General features: G+C 42.3%; 1 protein-coding gene across 1 annotated transcript; it reads left to right on the forward strand.

The window, feature by feature from the left end:
* The first annotated feature begins 6,306 nt into the window (after positions 1–6,306).
* On the forward strand, positions 6,307–14,328 carry LOC123045470 (nicotinate phosphoribosyltransferase 2). The gene is made up of 15 exons (XM_044468529.1): positions 6,307–6,637; positions 8,260–8,404; positions 8,719–8,838; positions 8,962–9,096; positions 9,208–9,269; positions 9,416–9,491; positions 10,103–10,204; positions 10,278–10,394; positions 11,205–11,263; positions 11,814–11,988; positions 12,231–12,365; positions 12,450–12,548; positions 12,770–12,878; positions 13,723–13,835; positions 13,958–14,328. The coding sequence occupies exons 1-15, from the start codon at positions 6,462–6,464 to the stop codon at positions 14,033–14,035; spliced, it is 1,701 nt and encodes a 566-aa protein (XP_044324464.1). The 5' UTR covers positions 6,307–6,461; the 3' UTR covers positions 14,036–14,328.
* The last annotated feature ends 6,057 nt before the right edge of the window (positions 14,329–20,385 follow it).

Here is a 20,385-nt window from a genome sequence, read left to right on the forward strand (position 1 = left end):
ACATCAGTGCCGTACATTCGGTACTTGATCGGTTGGAGCGCGAAGAAGTTCGACTACATCAACCGCGTTAACAAATGCTTCCGCTTACGGTCTACTAGGGTACGTAGACACACTCTTCCCTCTTGTTGCTATGCACCTCCATGGATAGATCTTGCGCGTGTGTAGATTTTTTTTTTGTTTTTCATGCAACGTTCCCAACAAAAACTTGTACAAATACAACACAAATATGCAGGAAAAAAATACAGGAAATTATAGCAGTAGCGTTGGTTATACCCACGCTACTGATAGGTAGGGTAGCAGTAGCGCTGGTTGTGCCCATGCTACTACTATCCAATAGCTGTAGCGCCCTACTAGTAGCGCTGGACCCAGCACTACTAGTAGGTTTTTGACCCGCGCTACTACTAGGTTTTTCCCTAGTAGTGTATAATCAAATATATTAATAAGTCATATGTATTTTAAATTTCGGTTCTCATGTTATCAATTTATTTTTTCATCAATCAAATCCTCCAACAACGCGCGGGGTATCCTCTAGTATATATGTATGGGGAAGACCCATATACACAAACATACACTCACATGGTGAGCGTGTCCTTAAATCACATGTAGTTTTGATGAAAACAGAGGATAAATTAGCAAATCTCACAAAAATCCACACTAAATACCTAGTAATTTGGTTTGGAGCTATTGTGGTCAACCCCAGCTCTCAGGACATGAACTATGGTGGCAACATCAAGGTGATGCCCCATGCATTCCATGTAGATATTTGTTTTGAAGCTGCTATCTTAATCCACCATTGCTCAATGGTAGCAGTGGTTCCTTTGTAAGTCTCTTGTCACTAGTTCTTCCCCTTTTCTTCATTGTTTTTCCCAAAGTGGTCTCTTGTAAGTCTCTTGTCATCAGTTGTTTCATTTTTCTTCATCGTTTTCTCCCAAAGCAAGAAAAGCATACTAGCATATAAAGCAACACTTCCCTCATCCCACACTTTTGTCAGTGAGAAAACTGACTCCTCTGCAAGAGTCTGTTAGCCTCTGCAGGCCGCACCTTTTAGTTGAGCTATACCGATTGAGTCGATGTGACAACATGCCCATTGGTCTAGCATGTAGCGTTGGCCATACCCTCACGATATCCGGTGACTAGGTGGTGCGTGGTCACGGGTCGTCGGTGGCCTTGGGTGTGTTACAAAGTGGTCTGATCCCTCATGTACTTCTTCTCGACAACATGCTAGAGGCGTATAGTCGTGCACTTCCAATGATATTTAGTGTGATTGGTTTGTTTTTCCTTTTCCTTTTCTTGATTAGCTTGTATTAGGTTTTTTCTAGTAGGGAAACCTCCGATCTATTTATAGTCAATCATATTAGTATAGAGACACAACGGTGGTAACAAAAATTATAACCAGATCCATGGATCACTTAGCGACAACTACAAGCATTTCTCAACACCATGTATCATAAGAATGCGTGGTTTTATTTGTAAAGCTTCGAGAGAGAAAGTACCCTTGGGTGATCAAGGGACCAAAATTCTACATGTTTTTTTGGCGAAAAAGATCCAAATATATTCTCCATATTCATTATCACTCAAAAAGATGTATCTAGCACTGAAATACATCTCGATACATCTGTTTGAGTGACAATCAATATGGACCGGAGGGAGTATAAAAGTTCATCAGAAGTATATAGCACCTTAAACATAATAAAAATTACATCAAGATCTCTAGACCACCGAACGACAACTACCGCCGTGAGAACGAACCACTGGCATCGCTCCCCTACTAGAGTCGCTTGACATTGTCAATGAAGCCGAAAAGTCTTCGTGCACGTGCACCTAAGGTCCACACCCTTGAGTCATAGTTGTCATCGTTGAACCCTTGAATAAATCACAACTGCCATCAAATCTTGCCGTCGCACATGTACGACGAGAAACTCTACCCCCCCCCCCCTCAAGGAGATGAAAAGAATCTTCGTCGGGGCCCCGTCAACTACGCCCAGATGAACTCGAGGAGGATGGGAGCCCAAAAAACAAACTCAAAGAAGAAGCGCCACACATGCGAGGACTAAAACCCTAATCTAAACTATTAGTCGGAGCGAATGCACATGATTCCCCTCCCCGTCACCGGTCTCCGAAGCGGCTAGTAGAGTGGAGGCGAATCCACAAGCTCGTCAGCAAAGTCTGAAGAGAAAAGTTTGCCCTAGCCACCGATATGAAGGAGAGTAAATGCTTGGAAAAAAGTCTGCATACATCTACATGTTTCAGCATGTTGTGTACTAGCAATTATTTTTGGTAGAAAGTTGTGTCTTTGAACAATTTTTTTCATCATTCCATAAATATGCAATATTTTCACAATGCTAAATATACAAATATATTGTTTATATTAAATTTTTCTGTAGTATTTGTGTGCGTGAGCTTCTCAATTAAGGATGGCTCGGAAATTATTTTCTGGGAGGATCAGTGATTAGGTAATGCTACTCTCTGGGAACAATATCCAGCTCTATACAATATTGTACATCACAAGGGTGACACTATTGCCAAGGTTTTGGAATCATTTCCGCCAAATGTGACGTTCAGAAGGGATTTAATTGGACCTAGACTCCAATCGTGGAACATACTACTTTAACGATTGACCACGGTACAGTTGTCACAGGGGTCTAATTTATTTCGTTGGAACCTACATGGGAATGGGCAATTCTCAGTGGAGTCTATGTATAGAGTTTTGATCAAGTCTGACGTGCCAGTTGATAATAATAAGAAGATCTGGAAGATGAAGGTACCTCTTAAAAATAAAATCTTTGCATGGTATCTTCGTCGCGGAGTCATTCTTACTAAAGATAGCCTTATTAAGAGGAATTGGCATGGAAGTACTCAATGTGTATTTTGTCCGCATGATGAGACAATAAAACATTTGCTCTTCCAATGTAAATTGGCTCGTTCTATATGGTCAGTCATCCAAATAGCTTCTGGCTTGTATCCTCCTTATAGTGTTGCTAATATATTTGGCAACTGGTTACATGGGATTGATCAAAGGTTCAGAATTCTACTTAGGGTGGGAGCGTTTGCCGTGATGTGGTCGCTTTGGCTATGTAGAAATGATAAGATTTTTAATGATAAAAGTACTTCGCTTATGCAGTTTATCTACAGATGTACCGGGACGCTTCGTTTATGGTCCTCTCTACAACGAGTGGAAAATCGAGACCTGTTTACGGAGGTGTGTACACGATTGAAGGCTATGGCGAGGGATACTTTTACCCAACAAGGGTGGCAACATGATCTTAGGATTGGGCCACCGACGGTTTAGGCGCTATACAGATATACATTTTTCTTTGTATTTCGCCTTCCTATTTTATTTTCGCTTGTGGTGAGGACTTTATTGGCTGTGTGCATCTTAGTTATGCAGAGGCTGGATGTAATACTTAAACCTTTTAAGTAATAAAGCGTCCCTTTTCGAAAAAATGTACGCAGTTGTGCGTGTTGTCCGCGCCGTCGTCGTCCCATGTGCGTGCGTGCCTAGCCGCGCGTGCGGAGCTCACCACCGGAGCTTGCCACCACCACTGCCACTGCTGGTTGCAAGCTGGACGGCCGGCCATCGGTATGTTTGTCGTTGTCACGTGCTCCCTGCTCGACGAAATGCCTCAATATGAGAGGCCAATTTTGAGATGTGTGGATATGAAAGCGGGCAAATGAGGGCTCAAAGCGGACACGCCGGACACTGACCGGGCGCGTCCGCCGGTATTTAGGGGTCCAAATTAGATGATTGCCGTTGTACATGCTCTAAGTCACAACATAGCATCTGAACCCAGATTTTTGATTGGTTTTTAAATGCTCACAAATTTCTCGGCAGCCAACCATACATGTGTTCACAAGGCCACGGTTCCCGGTCCCGTCGTGTGTCTCTTTTGTGTCTGTGTAGCCAACTTCCGAGAAACTACAACGACTGGCTACGCTTTCAAATCATCAAAAAATAAAAACGACTGGCTATGAACGATGCGCTACTGTGGCACGGCCTTTCGATTTAGCAACGATTATCATACGCGCCATAGCTTTTGACCGCGAGTTTTCCCCGGCCACTAACCAGGGTCACGTCGCCGGCGGCGGCGGCCACATGAGATCCGAGTCCGACGACGAGATCCCGGAAGATTCCCGCATGCCACGCCTCTGCATTCTGCACAACAAACGGGCCCATGCTTTCCATTAGAAAACAAAAAAGAAGAAGGGAACGAATTAAAAACAGAGCCGCCACTCACCAACCGCCACATGTCATCATGCCCATCCGTGACCCAAACAAGCCTCTCGCTGCCCCCGGGACCATGTAATTCGCAGGCCCACCGTCATGCAGGGGTAGCCTTGTACTGCGTATACTTTGCATCACAAAAGGGCAACCAGAAAAGGTGACACCCAGATTGCGTCCAAAAAGGCGTGGAGTAATCCGGCCAAAAACAGAATGTGCTAAGGGGTACGATTTCTGCTTTCGTCCTACGGTTACAGGAGAAACCCATTCCAGTCCGCGAACATCCTCCAAGATAGGGGTGGGCATATAAACCGATGACCGAAGTACCGAACCGAATTAACCGTGACCGAACCCGAAGTCACCGAAACCGAATTCTTCAGTCATAAATTCGGTCAGCTAATCTGAAAAACCGAACTCTCTTCGGTCAATTCGGGTGTATGTATCGAGTAACTGAATACACCGAAGTACCGAAGAAATTGATGGACTCGAGAGAATCCTACGTAGTGACAGGCCCATAGCCCGCAGCCCACAACCCAACTACTCGGCCTCGAGAGCCATAAATCCTTCTCCCAATCCCTGCCGCATCTGCATCGGCACCTCCACCGCATCCCTAGCCGCCGCTCGCTACTCTGTTGACCGCCGCAACAACTAACCATATCCATCTCTCTCTCTCACTCCTCACCTGCTGCCGCTGCCGCCGGTGGCGATGGAGACCTCCCTGCCCTGCGGCTGCGCGGCGCCGACTCCACCTCCGGGCAGCAGCTCGGCCTCCGCATCCACACCAAGCAGTAGGTGCCCCTCGCCTACAACACACTCCTACAGCTCGCAATCTTGCCACCCCATCTCTTCTACTTCTACTGATCCCCGTGCCCGGCGGCGCGGTCCACATACCCTCCTATCCATCCGACGGCAGTGCTCCTGCTCATGGAGATGGAAGATGACCGGCCAGGCAGCGACCGTCTCTTATGCTCAAGCCCGATGCACAGATCCGAGTTGGAAATCTTGGTATGTGATGGAATAAAGAAGGGAGTGGGTAGGCGCATGGATCTGGGGCTCTAATTTTCAACAGCGAGGGTGGAGAGGGATGAGGTGATGGATGAATTACAGCTTGTAATTAGCATGTATTTTTGCTATAATTGATATTGATCGAAGTCATATGGCCTGGATGTCTGAATCTCTGTTGCATGCTTGGTTTTCCTTTTGTCACTTACCCTCAAGATTGTGATTCTGTTTTGTTTTTGAGACCGAAGTTGGTCTTGCAGAACATCGGTGTTGTTCGGTCTTGACCGAGACCCGAACCGAAGTGTACGTGCACTGTTTTGTCGGTTAGTACTTATTTAGGAAACCGATCGGTCAGCAAAATTTAAAAACCGATTTTTGTGGAAACCCGAAGCACCGAACCGATCGGTTCGGGGGAACCGAACGCCCAGACCTACTCCAAGATGGTGTATTATTGGTCTTTGGATGAAATTTACCGCGATCAAAACATTGTTGTAGACCAGGTTCGTAGGAAAAATACAAGGAGCTTCAGAATGATAAAGTGCCACAGTTTGTGAAAGCTACAAAGTCGATTGTGATATTTTGGGTAATAGATTGACAAATGACAATGATCTGGAAGTTCAATGGTGAAAGCAACCGGTAAGAAGAGTGAAAGGTGACCCGTCGCAATTACTAACGATGTCATTTTCTTAAACATTTCTTTTCAAGCGTGTATAATGATACAACGATAATTCTTATGCTCGTAATTTACCGAGAATACTACTCCCTCCGGTTCGAAATAAGTGCCGCGGTTTTGAACTAAGATATCTTAATTCAAAATTGCGATACTTATTTTGGATCCGGAGAGTATTGACTTGAATTTACTTAATCTCCTTTGAAATAATTTTTAGTAGCGTAAATGAACTAAATTCAACGAAATACTTGGGAATAATAAAATGTGAAAGAGCAAAACAAAGCAGATGAAAATCGATTTTACAAATCATCAAGCTTGTGAGGGCACTATGTGACATTACCAACTTCCAATGGTACACCTGTGAAACTTCCACCCCTATTATAAATACCTTGCCTGCTTCCGGCCAAACTTCCAAATTCCAAATCGGCCCCTGGCGTCTCCTCCTCCTCCTTCCCCTCCCGGCCTCCAATTGTCCTCCTCCCGCCTCCCCTCTCCTCCCCTCCCCTCCAAGCTTCCCACGCCACAGCCCAGAGAACCCTAGCGGAAGCCTTTGCTCTCCAGAGCCCAAGCATGGAGGCGACGGCGCCTAGCGTGGGCGCCGGCGCCAATGGTTCCCTGGCGGCGGCGGCGAGGGCGCAGGTGGGGCCACCCACGAACCCCATGGCGACGGCGCTGCTCACCGATCAGTACCAGTTTTCCATGGCCTACGCCTACTGGAAGGCCGGCAAGCACGCAGACCATGCCGTGTAAGCACCCTCGCCTCTGCCTCGTGTCCTCCGCTTCGCGTATCTCTGGTTCGGTTGTGCCGATTGGATTGGATCGACGGGTGGTGTGATCTGGTGCCAGTTGGTGAGTTTGTTGGTTCCGGGTTAGGTTCGGGGTAATGAATTGACGAGAGGTCTGATTTTTTGGGGGCATACTTGGATTGTTCCTGCAATTCTGTCATTGCTGTGGCGAATAGTTTGGTTTCAATCTATGCGGTAATTTGGTTTTTGTTCTCGTGCAATTCTGTCATTATTTGGTAGTTATTGGTTAACACAGCGCAGTTTTGCGCTTTCATAGTTTATTATCTGGTACTCCTTCCGTCCCATAATATAAGAGCGTTTTTGACACTAGTTGCTTGGTTGGCTAACCGGTACTCTGGTTTTGCTCTCGGAAGCCGTCTTGCCTGTAGTTTTGATCATTTTCCTTGTCAGTAGCTAAAGAAAATGCTGTAGGCTGGTTTTATTTTATTTTTCGAATTTTTACTCTTGCTGTGCGTGCCTGCGTAGTCTGGGGCTATCCTATTTTCGAATTTTTGGTTGATTCTTCATTGTTCCGCTATGCATTACTTTGGAAAGCCCTTCTCAATGTGCATTGTTTAATTAATCTCTTTATTATGTCAAAATTGTGAGTTAAACTGTCATTTATTGACTGAGCTTGCCATTGCTTTCATGTGGGTCCAGGTGTTCTTGTGTTAACAAAATTGGACTGGCCTTTCTTTTAGGACTTTTTTCCTCCATTGTTGTTTTAGTATGTGGCACCTCATGTGTGGATTCTAACATACAGGCGCATCTATTTATTACTCCCTATGTCCCATAATATAAAATCGTTTTTCAAGCTAACATAGCTTGAAAAACGATCTTATATTGTGAGACGGAGGGAGTATGTCATTGTGGGTTCTCTAGAACTTTTAGTGTTGATCAATATTTTCTAATTGGTGATATGATTTACTCCGGGTGCAGAGGAAACAAATGCATAGGGACATCTGAATGATGTCACAAGGTTGAAGAACTAGAATTTTCAGTGTGAACATGGAGTATTTTCTAAATGGTGGTATAATGTACTCCTTGTGCAGAGGAAACAAATGGATGTGGACATTAATGATGTGACGTGGTTGAATGAACAATGAACTTTGGTACTTGATGAAACAAAGAGACTATTGGTTCTTGGGTTTCATATTTAACTATTCTTGCGAGAGGAGGGACGGGGGTTGTATGTTATGCCAATTTTTTGAAAAGGGGAAAGTGACTGTGTTCGGACTGGGGGAAGTTACAAGAAGAGAAAAGTCTATGTAATTTTGTCATTGGCAGAATATTCGGGGAGAGAGGCACTTCTGCATATAGCTTTGAACAACATGACACTAAAACTCAGAAGCTACCCAAAAATATATGAAAATTGAGTTAAAAGACAAAAGTTAGTGAAGTTATTTTCTCTATGTTTGTATGGTCATATATATGCCTATGTGTCGTTTGCTTTATCCAAATGGGCTCACATGGTGTGCTTTGATGTCTGTTGAATCAATTTCAGTTAATATGGGCCTAAAATTTCAGCTAACAACCCAGACGTACTCAAATGCATGCTGATTTTGTTCCTTCTCATTTTGCAGGTTTGACCTGTACTTCAGGAAAAATCCATTTGGTGGAGAGTTTACTGTTTTTGCTGGTCTTGAAGAATGTATTAAGTTCATTGCAAACTTTAAGTTCACGGAAGATGAGATTTCTTTCCTGCAGTCAGTAATGCCAATGTGTGAGGTATCATCTGAACACCGTATACATATATTATATACAATATTCTTTCTTTCTTCAAATGGTAAAATAGGTTCCTAGATTAGCTGCTAGGTTATGAATATACCTTTTGGTTGGTCCTGTGTATTGGCAGGCTGATTAGCATGGGCTACAAAAAGTCCAACTCAAATGCTAGATGTAAGAAAGTTTAACTTCAAACTTTGCGTGTTGTTTCTTGTATAAGCTATTCTTCACCCAACTTTTAGTATGCATATATGTAACGCTCATTCAGTTATTTAATCTGAGAAACACTTATTTACTGATATAATTGCAATTTCTAGGATGCATTCTTTGATTATCTCCGGGGAATTGATTGCTCTGATGTGGAAGTGTACTCCATTCCTGAGGGCTCAGTAGTCTTTCCAAAAGTGCCCTTGATGAGAGTTGAGGGTCCAGTTGCTGTAAGTACAAAGCCCCTAACCAGCTGTTATGCACAATAATGTTAGTCACAAACTTTAGTTCTGAGCATTAACTAAAACTTGAATTTTTGCTATAGCAACTTACTCTTGTTATAAAATCATCAGGTGGTTCAACTACTTGAGACTCCATTTGTAAATCTCATCAATTATGCTTCTTTGGTGACCACGAATGCTGCGCGGCACCGTCATGTTGCTGGAAAGTCAAAGGTTCTAATGGAATTTGGTTTAAGACGAGCGCAGGTGTGATGATCTTCTATCCTTTCTGCACCATTATTTTAGCTTTAATTTATACAAATATTAGGTATTTCTACATGTGAAATCTGAATTGTAGCTTTGGATTTATGTTTGCAGGGGCCTGATGGCGCAATAAGTGCTTCAAAGTATTGTTTTATGGGAGGCTTTGATGCAACCAGGTGAGTTCTTTCACATCAATGGAAGATCATATGTGTGCTCTATTTCCTTGTATCGTTTCGCTTCTCTTTTTCTCCTTAAACCTTTTATCTCCCAAAAATGTTAGTGTTGCTATAGTGCACCATTGGTTATTTTTATTCTCTTGCAGTAATGTATTGGCAGGACATCTATTTGGCATACCACTCCGTGGAACACATTCTCATGCTTATGTCAGCTCATATATGGTTAGTAACATACAATTCCTGTTATTGATGAACAAAAGCTCTTACATATGCAATATTGTGCTATCCTTGGAGCACCTTACCGTGCCTCTGTTCATGATGTAGTTTCATTAGTCAAACAATCTTCACTACATTGGTTGCTGAGCCCCATGTCGTATCAGCATTGAAGTTTGAATATTTGTTTTCTCGTCATACTAGCACTCAAATTATGATCCTGGTGACCATCTAGTTCATTCAATGAATGATATTGTTCAACTTTAATTTTTACATAACCTGCATGTGCATGTGCATGTTCTTTTTCTATTTTCCTAGCATACTAGTATTTTTTATCATTCTCCTTGCTAGTTTGCATTTTTGTGGACAATTGGTGTCTTTGCTTGCTAATTAACATGGTACAATATTTCAAACATACAGATACAAATCATTTTTTGAACATATCAACTCTTCTCTCGTATACACTTATGTGCAATGCCCGCGACATTTGGTACTGGCCCTTGCATTTGCATCTTTAGAAATCATCCTTACATATCTCTGGCATTCTGAAAGTTTTCTTTTCTGGCATCCATTGTTATTTTCATTGATGGCTGATTTGGCAATTGCTTTAAATCTTCCAGAGCCTTGATGAGATCCCAGACAGGACCCTAAGGAACAAAGATGGTTCAAAAGTCTGCATGGATTTTGTTAGTTTAGTGAAAGACTGGCTTTGCAAGATTCAGGTACAATTGCAGAACTTTGCTGTGCAGTTTTCGCTTGTTGCAGCATTCTTATGTTACTTTTTGTTGATTTCAGGCAGCAGATTCATTACGTAATGTATTTGGCGATACAAATCAAAGTGAGCTGGCTGCATTTGCATCATATGCGTTGGCTTTTCCAAGCAGCTTTCTAGCACTGGTGGACACATATGATGTGAGCTGTTAACTTATTGCAGCCTGCAACTTTTTCCCTTGTTGTTCTGCTGTTATTCATGTCTGAATGAGGTCTGAAACTTAGCACATCATAGGTTTTTGCATTGCTCTTCTCAAGCTCCTTTGTTGGTATTTTCTTAAAAATGACAGCTCTTGTATTTTAGAATGTTTATCCAACTTAGACATGGTTAGGATGTCAGCGCTGTTATTTGGATTGATTTGTTGCACCTGAGGTCACCTGCACCCATTAGTTCACAAAAATTGAAAAGTGTGTTTCAATTTTTTTTCAAATATAAAAAAATCTGAAAAAAGTCCATGCATGTGCATATAGTATTTACATAGTATGCAAATATTCGTGAGAAAAATATGCCAATTTGTGTTTAGGAACCTTTGTGTAGGGGATTTATTCTTTCTCCAATCTCCACAGAGCACTAGAATGCATGTTTTGGCATCAAAATTGGCGGATACATGCTTCAATACTTCTTGTATATGTGTGATTTATTTCAAGAATTCTTAGAATGTCGACTTTTTTTAAGCCGGTAGCTCATGCTTCTGAGCTTAGCTCGAAGGTCGGACATCAGTTCAGTCTGGCTTTACTTCAGGAAGGTATAGTCAACTCTGTATTGATATTTGTACAACTTTATCCTTGTTTTGTGTTGTCTAACAAATGATGACCATGCAAGTGCCGTATATGACCTATTCTCCCTCTTCTACCATTTGCATTCTATACCTGTAACGTGTATATTATTAACTTATGTATACTGTCCCTGCATTATCTGGAGCACAATCTCACATTTTTTATTCTTTTTAGGTTATGCGAAGTGGGATTCCAAATTTCTGTGCGGTAGCTCTAGCACTCCATGACTTAGGGTATGTCAAACCTATTCTTTGGCACCTATTCCATGTGCATTGGGTTATCAGTATTGGAACTTGGCATATCTTGAAATTTTGTACATAATAGAGTAGCTAATGTAGGGAAAGGCTGCGTACAAAAGACCCAAAGTGGTCGGACCCTGCGCAAGCGGGAGCTAAGTGCACTTGGCTGCCCTTTAGAGTAGCAAAATTCAGAAAATCCCTTATCCAAGAAATTACGAATGAAGCTAAAGTTTATCAGAAACTCCATCCCAGTGATATCAAATTTAGGAGTGATTTAATCTTACAACAACTTTTTGATTATATGCTTAAGCCCTCCCAAACAAGTTTCTGTCAGATTCACGTGTACATGCAAAATAATCCATAATATCCCAGTACTCTTGATCCCCTCCTGCTATCTAAAGATGACATCTATTTGTTTTGGTTTTTAATGTTCTGTTTTTATAGTCTTGGAAAATGTTATAAATTACTTAATCGTGTGGTCATTGTTTTGGTAAAAAAAAAATCATTGAAACAATCAGTTTGGATAAATATATTTCTTTTGTAGGTACAAGGCATCTGGTATCAGATTAGACTCTGGTGATCTAGCCTATCTGTCTATTGAAACTCGAAAGGTTTTTCATGCAATAGAAAAGGAATTCAATATACCTGGTTTTGGGAAGATGATCATTACTGCTAGTAATGACCTGAATGAGGAAACAATTGATGCTCTGAACAAGCAGGTAAAATGCTGTCTCATTATTGAGTGACCTGACAAGTCTCTTACACCTCTCTCTAAGCACCTTGCATTGTACACAACCTTACAGCGAAGTGAAATGACAATACATCAAGAACTTCATGTCATGTACTTATGATGTTATATGCGTCTGCGTGTACTTCTGTGGCGCTAATGATCATGAACTACATAATTTTTCTTTATTTTATTTTCATATGCACATGTGGTTACAGATTTTCATCTTTACAGGGTCATGAAGTTGATGCCTTTGGAATCGGAACTTATCTTGTAACGTGTTATTCCCAAGCTGCTCTTGGATGTGTCTTTAAGCTAGTTGAGATCAATAGTAGACCTCGTATCAAACTTTCCGAGGATGTGGCAAAAGTATGTTTGCTGTTTACACCCTGAAAAAGATTTGCATAATTTTACTTTCCTGATACTTAATGATGGTGTCATGTTATGTTGCAGGTCTCTATTCCATGCAAAAAGCGGTGTTTCAGATTGTATGGAAAAGAAGGCTATCCGTTGGTAGACATCATGATACGTGAAAGTGAACCATCACCAAAGGTAACAATGCACGTGTGTTCTCTATTCAGATGTGAGGTTGTATACTTGTGACACTATTGTCAATCATAATCTACCTTAGAATGGAGTATAGTGAGTCGATCATATGCTTCACATTGTTGTCATGCGACTGTCTTCACCTTTCATATCCTTTGTTGATTTCATCTATAGTGTCTTGGTCTTATTTATTTTTAACTGAACTTCACATCTTTGAAATATTCCAGGCAGGAGAGCGAATTCTTTGCCGCCACCCGTTCCTTGAATCCAAGAGGGCTTATGTTGTCCCCCAGCATGTTGAGGAGCTGCTACATTGCTACTGGCCTGGGAGTTCAGGTATGGACCTCTTATCATTTACAGCGATGAGTTTTCTTTGAAAAACCTCAAAAGGGCAGGAGCTCTGCAATTCACTATAGAAGAAAGACCTGCCACATAATTTTGGGAAAACCATTATAAATGCTGGGTCTTGTAATGGAATCGGCCAAACTCACAAAGTCCGCATTCAGGTTACAACTGAAATAAAAGAACAAGGCAACTGCAGTTGGCTTGCCTGCACTCATGCACTCAACAACAGGCAACACAAATACCGGGGGCAGCATGGCCACACTTGACGTCCAACTGGACAACACCACCAGCACATTCCCACTACTCCTAACATGTCCGTATTTAGTTATTTCTTGCAGCAACTTTGTCCACCATGGCTAATTCGGAAAGTGGTTGCCGAACGAGTAATTAGGATCACTATACGTTGGCTAATTTGGAAAGTGGTTGCCGAACGAGTAATTAGGATCACTATATGATGGGGTTGTTTTGTTGCATAACAACCATTCAAGTCACGAAATCTGTTAAAGAGAAAGGAGGTGGCATGAAAGGCTCACCTGAACCAATTATCTTGTAACAGTATTTTCTAGTGCTCTGTCGTGTTGATATTTTCCTACACTTGATGTAGAAAGATCAACTACCTCTTAGTGTTGCATCGCCCAACACTGAGTGGTGGAAGGCTAGTTATTTGGATTAGCGCTTGCTTCTTAATGCAAAGACGTGCTTCCATGCATGTTGAAGAAAACAGAAACTGAATCTGGTGACTTTAAAAGTGGAATGAGCCTGTTAAACTGTGGACCGTAGTATTCTCACAGTTGATTAAACATGAATTATAGGTGTACCTCTGTGTTCTGTGCAGATAAACCTAGAGCAGAGCTGCCCTCGCTGGTGAAGATCAGAAGCCGCTGTATGCAACAGCTCGAAAAACTGCGGCCGGATCACATCAGGCGGCTAAATCCAACACCTTACAAGGTTCTAATTTTGAAACCTTCATTCAATTACATTTGTCTATCTCTTATCATATAACTTAAGAGCTGTAATTTTGATCTTCCACAAAAAACAGTCGTAACTTAAATCTTCCTGACTTGGAGCAGGTGAGTGTGAGTGCAAAGCTGTACGAGTTCATCCATTACCTATGGCTGAACGAGGCGCCGGTAGGCGAATTACAGTAGATGGCTGCACAAGTTGTTGGAGTCAGACCACATTCTTGCAAGCATAGCAATTGCAATACGTTATACTACGTCAAAGAAAAGTTAGAGCTCTGTTGTTGTACAACATGGCGATCCATCAGCTCAATAGCCCCATCTCGTAGAATTTCATTCTTGATCTCCAATTTCCATTTGTACAAATTCATTGCCAGTATAAAGGCAGGCAGATCAGTTTACCCCTTGGCTGGTGGAATACTATATATATATGAGGTGTAATGGAATTACTGTATTAAAGAATAAGAATCAGTTGAGAGGAACATGGTTGTTGCTTTGCAGCACGCACCGACACATTTGCTGGTTGAAAACACAACGAGAGTGTAGCGAGGCTGAAACGTGAGGTACACCATGTGTCGGCTCTAGTTTTGATCTTGCTTGGCTTATTTATGCGAGGCTACCTGGAGATGAATACAAAGGACGCACTCAAACAGCGAGCAGAAAAGGACGGGTGCTGTGCTTTCCAACTACCGCTGTACTCCGTATTACACAATGTAGTAAGCTGAACAGATTGGATTTTTTGGTGATGGCGATTGTGATTGTTTTACTAAATAAATGACTCTTTGATTAGAAAAAAATAACTCCATAGAATTCTACTCTATACGGCGTGAGGGTAGTGTGGAGTAGTAGATCTCGAGTTGAGCATCACCATTTCCACTCTTACGCACGGTGGCAACCCCTTGTGACAAGGTGATCTCGTGTAGGCATCACCAAGCCTAGTTGAAAACAATATTACAAGAAAAGAAGCCTTGTTGAAAACACACCACCTGCTGATTACTTACGAAGCATGAAACACATGAACCGCACGATTGACCGGACGAACATCTCCAACGGGCAACAAATTGCCACACTTCTATAACACAGAGAAACCCTCAATGAGAATAAAGACAACAGACACCATCAAATTCATAGAGGCGAGCCAAAAAAAACAACAACATGAGGATGGCCTAAAAGACTGGGGATCATCATCAAGCAGTTGTGGACGTCTTTCCTATGGTGTCACACTTCTTGCCATTTCTCTTAACAATGCGTTTGTTTCGGGGGAAGTAGTGTTAGGGAATGGAAATTAGGAGGGTGTAGGACTTAAAGTCGTTTGACTGCGGGACAGGGGAATTAAAGAGGGAAGGGGAAAGGGAGTTACGGGTCCAACTCCCCCTTATCTATTCTTTGGGGGGGCATGATAATTGAGCGAGGGAATGGGAAATAAGAGAGAAAAAACTATTACCATGTTGGTTTCTCCCGCCCTGCAAGCTACAGAAACAAGAAGACACGTGAAAATCTTCCTGATGCGTGGGAAATCACAGCTAAATAAGCCCCAACACGACATCTATTTCCCCGTGAAATAACGAGCGCTAGCCACCTCTCTCGATCTGAAGAGGCGACGACAGGGGCGAAGTGAGCTCAGGTAATCCCGTTCATCTTTTGCAATCCCGGTTTGTTGTCTAAATTTCATTCAAATCGTTCCATCTAATTGGTGGCTTATTTCTTTTGCACCCATTAACTTTGGCTCATCAGATTACACCAAAATAAGTTTGATTCTTGTAGTTTTTTTCCTATAGATCGATCCAGATCTATTCCCTTTCTAATTTTGTTTTTCTCCCATGGTAGTCTTCTCCACCTTCATGAGTTTTCCCATGGTAGTTTTCCGCATCAACAAATATTGAATCACCTTGCCAGATTTAGGGTTTGTCGCCTCCAAACTAGTTGGCAAGTCGCAAAGCTCTTTCAGTGGCCAAGAGAATTAGGTGCCAACACACATGCTTTATCAACTTCGTCACCCACAGACATCACATCTCCAGTGGCCAAGAGCAATAGCATCCAAATCAGAACGGTCCACGAAGGCGAGCGGTTTGCTCGGCCTCAACGATGGTGATGGGGACGTCGTGGGCATCGTCAAGGCCCCAAGAGGGCCCACTTCCTTTGGAAGCACCATCGAAAGTGGCAAAGTGGGCTCCCCACACAGCTCTTGCAACTCAGGCATAATCTACCGTAATGGAGTTACGACCTCGACAATTTCTTTACTCCCATAGGTTGTCGTCACCATAGTCAACGGCGACATGCGGGGTCTAGAACAAGCATATAAGGCTCCATAGAGGCATGTTTACTCCCCACCAATGCGCGGAACCAACCAGGAGCTCTGTCATCGAAGGCGCAACCGGCACAACCTGGAGTTTGTTGAGAACAACCTCCGCTCTCACCGAAACACTCCCAACACACACAAGCCAGTCGCAAAGCTCAGCACATAGAACCTCAGTCTGCTCCACGAGGACGGGCTGCAATGGCATTTGACAAGGGTCGCATTGCCTATCGGTACATGCGGCGGGATAGGCACAGGAGTAGCACATCAACCTTGCGCGCTTCAAATATGACTTAGGAGGTGATCGCTTTATATAGGCATTGGGGGGGGGGGGGGGTGAATGGGAGATTTTTTTTCCAAAACTTGAAATCTCTCATCATAGTACAACGGGAAAACAAACTTAGCAGGAAGAAGAACCAAGACAGAAATGCACACTGAAAGATAAACTAGATGAGCCACAAAGATTTGGCAAAACTTTCAAAATGTGATGATAATCTTACGGGTGTAATAGCACATAACTCTGAGGATAAAGATGGCAACAGTAATTGGTAACAAAACTATCAACATAGATGAGATAGCACACGATAAACAATAAAGACAATTCCTTATTTACCATTGACGAGCTTGGCTATTGCTCATTTGCCATCGAACAAACCAACGTTGCTTATATACCACCTTGCCAACTGTTACTTGTAAGCATAATGAATCACTTTTGTTCAAACTATCATAACATATTGAGATTACATATTTCTATATAAAAAATTGGCAGCACCTTTCTTGTAATTTCAGGATCAAACAATTTCATGACAACAATATAATATTTTCACCATAACACATAACAATGATAATAGATAGCACCTTGCTGGAGCTAGCTTCCATGACAATACCATATTTCTCTAAAAAATGACATCACCTTGCTTGTAATTTTAGGATCAAACAATTATAAGCATGGCAACATTTATTTTCATCATAACACATAATGAGGATAGTAAATAGATCTCCAAATAGACATAGTACTCATAATCTAGTACAAGAAATTGAAGTGCACAAAAGAGAGAACAATGTCCGGTACAAGAAAACAAGTCCACAAATGTGATAGAAAGACACAAGTTCACACTTTCAGTTTTTTCTTGCTACGAGTGGCCATAGCAGGGTTGTTTGGTTGCCTTTTCTTGCTTTGAGTGGCCATTGTGGGGCTGTCCATTGCAGCTGGGATCACCTTTGCCTTCGACTTGCCCTTGCGTCGCTTTGCTGCTGACACAATTTCCATTGAGATACTCTCAATTTAGTTCGAACTGGGTTTTGACCTAAATTAACAATTCATGTTTAAGTAGATGCTATGATTGCAAAAGAGAAGTACAATATAACCTTGAAAGCTAAAGTGTCATTTACCTCACAAATTTGGATGATGTAGTCTTAGATGATGTTGAATTCACCACATCTACTTCACTTGGGTTGCTAGTTGGACATGGAAGAGCTATGTTGGTTGAGTACCTTTGATTGCTTGAATATTAGCATCACCACTCCTTGCTGCAGCTTTGGATTTGTTTTTTTCCTACATGAACAAAAGAACATTAGTATTGTTATATGCATAATAATTTTTAACAAAATTACACTCTTACCTTCTTTCTTTTGCCACATCAGCATATGCTTCTTTTGCATCAGGATCAACATTTTTGCAACATTGCCATCTATGACCATAGTCTTTGCCAAGTGGGCATTGATGTTGTTCTTTTCTTCTCTTGCTCTTGCTATGTTCAACACCACTCTTGTTCCTCTACCTTTGGCCTCCCCGGAGCCCTTCAAAGGATTGGAGACTACAAAAAGAATTCATGGGTTCTCTTTGGCCATTGAGACGCATCAGTAAGCCCCGACATTACGGGAGTATATGCTGATGTGACCTTGGCAACACTATAGTAATCATCAACAAAGTCTTCTATAGCGACCCCCCAATTTTGGTGATGAAGAAAATGGCATACTTGTAAGGCTTCCTTGATACTTGGAATTCACTACATGTGCATGTCCTCATATCTAGACCCACAACATGTCGCTTGCCATATTCACCACCCTCACTCACCTCTACTTTCATGTGATCAATCGTCCCATACTCTATGTCCAGCCCTTTACTCTTTGCATTCAACTCCTTCATGACACTAGGTAGTATATAGTGGCCTTCCAATTTTTTAGCAATCCTCCTCCTATTCTCCGTCTTGACCACTATCATCCTTCTGATTTTCTCCACCAACTGAAACAACGTCATGCCCTTGTGCTTCTTGATCCAATTGTTGAAGCACTCGGCCAAATTGTTTGCCACATAATCCACCTTTGAGGAAGTGGAAAATTTGCATCTAGACCAAAGCCTACTATGGTATATTGTCAAGTACTCTACTGCTTTAGGTTTTTTCTCATGTATTGCAACATGTGGGCTTTGAAAGCTTCTGGAGTCCATGAATAAGATGTTTGCCACATATGGTCATCAAATACTTTACCATGAAACTTTTTCTTAAAGTTGAAAACCAAGTGCCGCATGCATTCCCTTTTTTCAACATACCTATGCACCTCTTCAATTGCAGTATCAATCCCTTTTCTTGCACCCGAACAAATTGCAAGTCTAGGCGGACAACCAGTAGTTTTATGAAGCTTCTCCATGAACCAAACCCAACTTTCTGTTGTTTCTAAGTCGGTAATTCCATAAGCAACAAGATACAACCAATTGTGCCAATCAACATCACAAACCATTGCCAGCTGACCTTTGTACTTCATGTCAGACACTATTCAAGAAATCTTCTGATTCAATGATTTATCGCCAACTTCTCCTGCTTTGCGGCATCTGTGGCCACATCATCTAGGGCACAGCGTGCTAACTTGCTAAACTCATCCACATACTATCCCACTGTGCGACATCCTTGGCGCAAGTTGCGAAACTCATGCTTCTTCATGCTCATAGCTCCGGCTGAAACATGGGCGGTGCGGAAAGCCTGTTGAAACTGATCCCATGTAACAGTATCAATGGGGTAAGTGGTGGTGAAGTTCTCCCACCAAGATGCTGCGGGTCCATCAAGCTGATGTGCGGCAAAGTGCACTCTCTCCGCATCTGTGCATCCTGCAGTGGTCAGCTCTCTTCCAATCTTGCGGAGCCAATCATCTGCAACAATCGGCTTGGTGTTACTAGAGAACACCGACGGATTCAACCTCAGAAAATGGGCTAGGTTGTCAACAGGAGGAGGTGGTGGTGGGTTGTTGTTGTTGTTGTTGCCTTGGTTCTGGTTCTAAACTAGCATCTGCATCAAGGCATTCTGCTGCTGGATCAACTGAGTGAGCTCCGGTGGAAACACGAATTCATTGTCACGTCTCGATGGCATCTGATGGGTTAGAAGGGGTGAGAAAACAGAATAGAATAAGGTCTAAGAGAGATTCACTACCCATATGCTCATGAGACAAACACAATCAATTCACTTTATTCAATAACACACAAGGTTCACACAAAGGATCTAACTACGATTACAAACTTGATCGATGCTAACTACTTGGAAGAATACTACTAGTAACATGGTGGTCGTCTAGAGATTTTGATCAGAAGAAGACTCCATGATATATGCTCCAGCTTCGTCAACGTAGTCGTCATCACTGTCATCATTTGCATCACTATCCGTGTCAGTGTCGTCCAAGATGATGTAGTCCTCCGAACGGATCTCCTTTGTTGTTTCTCGCTTGTGATTCTCCACTGGTAGTCCTAGCTTCTTCTTCAGATCTTCATGCTTCTCTAGTAGTACGACAATTTCTTCCTCATATCCATTGCGTGTAAACTTGACTTCCTCTTCTAGCTCGTTATTCTTCTTCATCAGCTTCTTAATCTTCTTCATGTTGAAACATAGTTGATTCTCTTGTCGACGAATGTGATCACCCATATCCTGAATATAAGCTGCAATTGATCCATCCTTCCTAGTATGAATCATCTCTCATTCTTTGTCTCTGCGGCCACATATCTGATAAATAGTGTTTTCCATCTCCTTGTGATACACCTCACATATGCGTCCAAAGGTGATATGGGTTGCCATGCTCTTTCCTAAACTCCAGCTTGGTGCATCCAGGTAGAAATCAATAGGCTCTGTTGTTGTCGCAAATGTCCTCCCAGGTACCCAGACTTTGATCTCCAGCACTCCTCTTATGGTACGGTTGTCGAGAAAGTCCTAGTGAAGCTTGGTAATCTGATGTTCAGGTACTTAGTGACTTCCTTCAGGTG

The sequence above is a fragment of the Triticum aestivum genome, chromosome 2B, assembly GCF_018294505.1.
Source record: "Triticum aestivum cultivar Chinese Spring chromosome 2B, IWGSC CS RefSeq v2.1, whole genome shotgun sequence".
Classification (NCBI taxonomy): Eukaryota; Viridiplantae; Streptophyta; class Magnoliopsida; order Poales; family Poaceae; genus Triticum; species Triticum aestivum.